At 52.8% G+C, this 3,465-nt stretch overlaps 1 protein-coding gene across 1 annotated transcript; it reads right to left on the reverse strand.

Annotated features, from left to right (window-relative positions):
* Positions 1-434: 434 nt before the first annotated feature.
* LOC135418439 (homeobox protein vent1-like) lies at positions 435-1,934 on the reverse strand. The gene is made up of 3 exons (XM_064663845.1): positions 1,697-1,934; positions 1,304-1,530; positions 435-794 (listed from the first exon to the last, which is right to left on the reverse strand). The coding sequence occupies exons 1-3, from the start codon at positions 1,932-1,934 to the stop codon at positions 435-437; spliced, it is 825 nt and encodes a 274-aa protein (XP_064519915.1).
* Between the last annotated feature and the right edge of the window lie 1,531 nt (positions 1,935-3,465).

Below are 3,465 nucleotides of genomic sequence, written 5' to 3' on the forward strand. Positions count from 1 at the left end.
TAACTATTCAATTTTATTTATAAATATATATTTATGGAAAACTGGGGATGTGCAATGAAAACCAGTTACTTAACACACTTCAGACTAAACTTAATAACTTTGCTCTACACCATGGGAAATTCAGCAAAAGCAAGTTTCTACTACTGCGTTTCTCTCTCCAGTTTCATTTCAGCAGGTTCCTTTCAGTATACTGTTTATTGACTGGAGGGTAGACTGCCAGGTTTTTAAAAATTAATAAACTATGAAACAAAAAAGTAGAAGTGGCAATACATCAAATAAATTTTAACATTATAAAATATAAAATTATTCATTTTCACATTTAACTTAAAATAATAAAGACATATTCTTCCAAACCAGACTAGAGATTCTGAGCACAAAATACGTTACAGCATATAACGCTTTTCCCCTCTGCTGCCTGCCCCTTTTCTTTTTCACTATAATGCATATACAAGGTGGCACTGACTGTCCATTTTGTTCTGAATAACTGGATGGAAAGAGGGATGAGGAAGAAAGTGTTGATGATAGTACGGCAGCTCATTTCCTATGAAGGGGTAGGTGCTTTGCGATGCGTCATATCTGGGAAAGGAGAAGCTGAACTGCACAGCAGGCACCGGGGTAAAAGGCAGGAGTCTCTGGTGCTGGGGAGCAAAGGGGTAGTGGAGACGATCCTGAAACAGAGCTGGTGAGGCCCCCGTGGGGTAGCTGTAGAGTGGAACAGGAGACACGAGGCTGTGCTGGTGGTCCTGTATCTGCCTCTTCAGTTTCATCCTCCGGTTCTGAAACCAGGTCTTGATCTGAGAAACAAAAAGAACGGGGTGAGGGGATGGAGAAAACAAATCAGGGTCTTTGCTTAATAAATAACATGCAAATTATGAACAACTGTATCTAAGCTGCTTTTGCCATTTTGCTTCAGTTGGAATTGACAAGAATTGGACTAATTCTCTTGCCCGACGGCTGAGGACCTACGGGATGTAGAGGGGAAGCGTGTCTGTGTTCATCGATATTAGATTAATCACTTAGAGTCTTAAAGACCATATATGAGCTCTGCAAAGTTAGGCGGATCGCTTAGACAGTTTACCTTACTAAGCAATTACGAAACCTTAATGCCTTCCCGGTAGAAAGTGCCTCAAATTTCCTGAAGTGTAACTTGTTAATCCCCGAGGAATCCCACAGCCCCTGCTAAATTCAGCTGAAGACCGCTCTTCATCGTCTCTTCATCACAGAGAGCACCGAAGCGAAACGGCCGACCCGGCCTGCTCCTGCCCGACGGGGCCGGGAAGGATCCTCTTCCTACGGGACTCACCTGGATCTCCGAGAGCTGCAAGGCAGCCGCCAGCTTCCTCCGCTCCGTGGCCCCCAGGTACTTCTGACGCTGGAAGGTCTTCTCCAGCCGGCAGACCTGCTCAGAGGTGAAGGCGGTCCGCGCTCGCCGCGGCCGCCCGCGGGTCCCGCCCGCCGCCGCGGAGCGCTCCGCGCTCTCGCTCTCGTAGCCGGAGGACTCGTCGGCGCTCAACCAGCCGCTGTCGGGGGCTGCACAGGAGGAGGGAAGGGGCAGTAGTGAGGCCTCTTTCCCGGCATGGGAAGTGCCTCCGCCTCCTCTCGGCCCTGACAGGCCGTTGCACCGACGGGGGTCGAGGTCCCGTGTGTGTCCCCGGCACGCCCCCCCCCCCCCCCATTCTGTTCCCTCCTTACGCACCTGAGTCCGACCGGTCCGAGTCGGTGGTCTCTCCAGGATCGTCTGGGATCCGCTCCGCGGGGCAGGGCTCGCTGTCCGCGGGCTGGCTCGGCTGCGGGCTGCCTCGTCGGGGCTTGGCTCTGACCAGGAGGGGCGTGCTGCTCAGCGAGGTGGGAGCGCGGGGAGGGGGCACACAGCAGATGTGGGGCCTGACCCCGTGGGGCTTGGTCTCTGCCGAAGGAATTTGGGCCTGGTTCATGGCTGAGATGGGTTGGAGGACCGTAAGACTCGGCCCGCTCTTATATGGGCGCTCCGGTCCCGGGCGGGGTAGTTCTAAGTGTGAACACACATCAAAGTGGGAATCGACCACAGATAACAGCTACCAGCGAGAAGGAAAGTTCACACGTCTGGCAAATGTCTACAGCCCCTGGCTCCAGCGTGTCTGCGGGGCCGGGGAGACCCCCTTGAAGTGCAAACCTGTCCCTCTCCCCTGGAGGGCAGGGCACGGGCAGGCTCAGCCCCGCAAACAGGCATTTAAAGACATCATCGGTGTCGGTAACGGCGCGGTTTTACCATTCCTTTTTTGATTACTGGGTCTCACATTTCACAGATGCCCGAAACCAGCCCCGAGACGGCCCGGTCCAACACCATCGGGGCCGGGATGAGGGATAACGAAACTCAGGCAGAGCCTGGCAGCCCTGGCGTCGGGCACTGCTCAACAAGAGAGCTGCAGAGACCGGCCTCCATGGGAAAAGCCATTGGGGGGCGATATCAAGAAGTCCCTATCCCCGAGGCTAAGCCCTCACTCCCGGGGACTGGAGCCAGGCTAGGGCTTAGCAGGGCTGCGGGCCTTCTCAGCTTGAACTTGGCGCCATCTGTCTAGCCAGAGCAACCCATCTCCCCAATCGTTTAGAGATCAAAGGACTAAGTGAGCAGCGGAGCTCGCACCTCATCAACTTCATACTATCCCAATCCACATGTCGCTTCCCGAGAAGGACGATGCCCTTGTAATGCAGGGAGGACACGAGGCCACCGCCAGCAAAGCTTGGCTGGGGAAAGAGGCATAACGACAACTTACATCGTCTTCGAGTTCTTCTTATGTTCAGTTTTCACAGGGTTTTTAGCTACGCTGGTGAAAAAACTGCACCGACCATGACAGCACTGGCCATAGTGATACTTGAATAACACATACTCTAACCCCGATGCTTCCTGAAGACAAGTGGAAGCGATCGCCATGCCTGTAACTGGGTAAATGCACTGACAGAACCCCAGTTTCAATGGGGATTCCAAAATCCTCAGAGTTCCTGCTGGGATGCACATCCAAAAGGAGTGGGCACCATAAACCTGGGTCTAACAGGGCAGGAGCTTGTTTCTTTCTAAAACATAGCAATAATCTAAGTTCTCACATCAAACCCCAACCAAACCAACTCCCTAGTTTATTATGAAAAATCATTTGGGAAAAAAAGTCATATTCGTGCCACACATTTTCATTGTCTCAAGTGTTGCAGTAAGTCCATGGCCGCAGGAATGGACAATGCAGTTATCGACCCCTCCCGACCTCCCAAAGGTGGCTTATCCCCACACTGGCCTCGGGGGAGGGATAAAACACAAGCACCAGAGCAATGCAAACACCTAACCAAGCCCACAGCCCAGGAGCTGGATTCCTCCTGGAGCTTTCCTTGCAACATCAGCCCCTAAGAGCAGGGATGGGGGAGGCTGTTCTTGCCCGGCACAGCCCCAACAGAGAGTTTGACTGGCTCCTTAAGGGGTGTTGGGCGTAGCCACTAAAG

The sequence above is a fragment of the Pseudopipra pipra genome, chromosome 8 (assembly GCF_036250125.1).
Source record: "Pseudopipra pipra isolate bDixPip1 chromosome 8, bDixPip1.hap1, whole genome shotgun sequence".
Classification (NCBI taxonomy): domain Eukaryota; kingdom Metazoa; phylum Chordata; class Aves; order Passeriformes; family Pipridae; genus Pseudopipra; species Pseudopipra pipra.

Coding starts and splice junctions, on each gene's coding strand:
- LOC135418439 (XM_064663845.1), bottom strand. CDS start 1,934: ATGAACCAGGCCCAAATTCCTTCGGCAGAGACCAAGCCCCACGGGGTC. Junction 1,531..1,696: donor CTCGGACCGGTCGGACTCAG/GTGCGTAAGGAG, acceptor CCTCCTGTGCAG/CCCCCGACAGCGGCTGGTTG. Junction 795..1,303: donor TGCAGCTCTCGGAGATCCAG/GTGAGTCCCGTA, acceptor TTTGTTTCTCAG/ATCAAGACCTGGTTTCAGAA.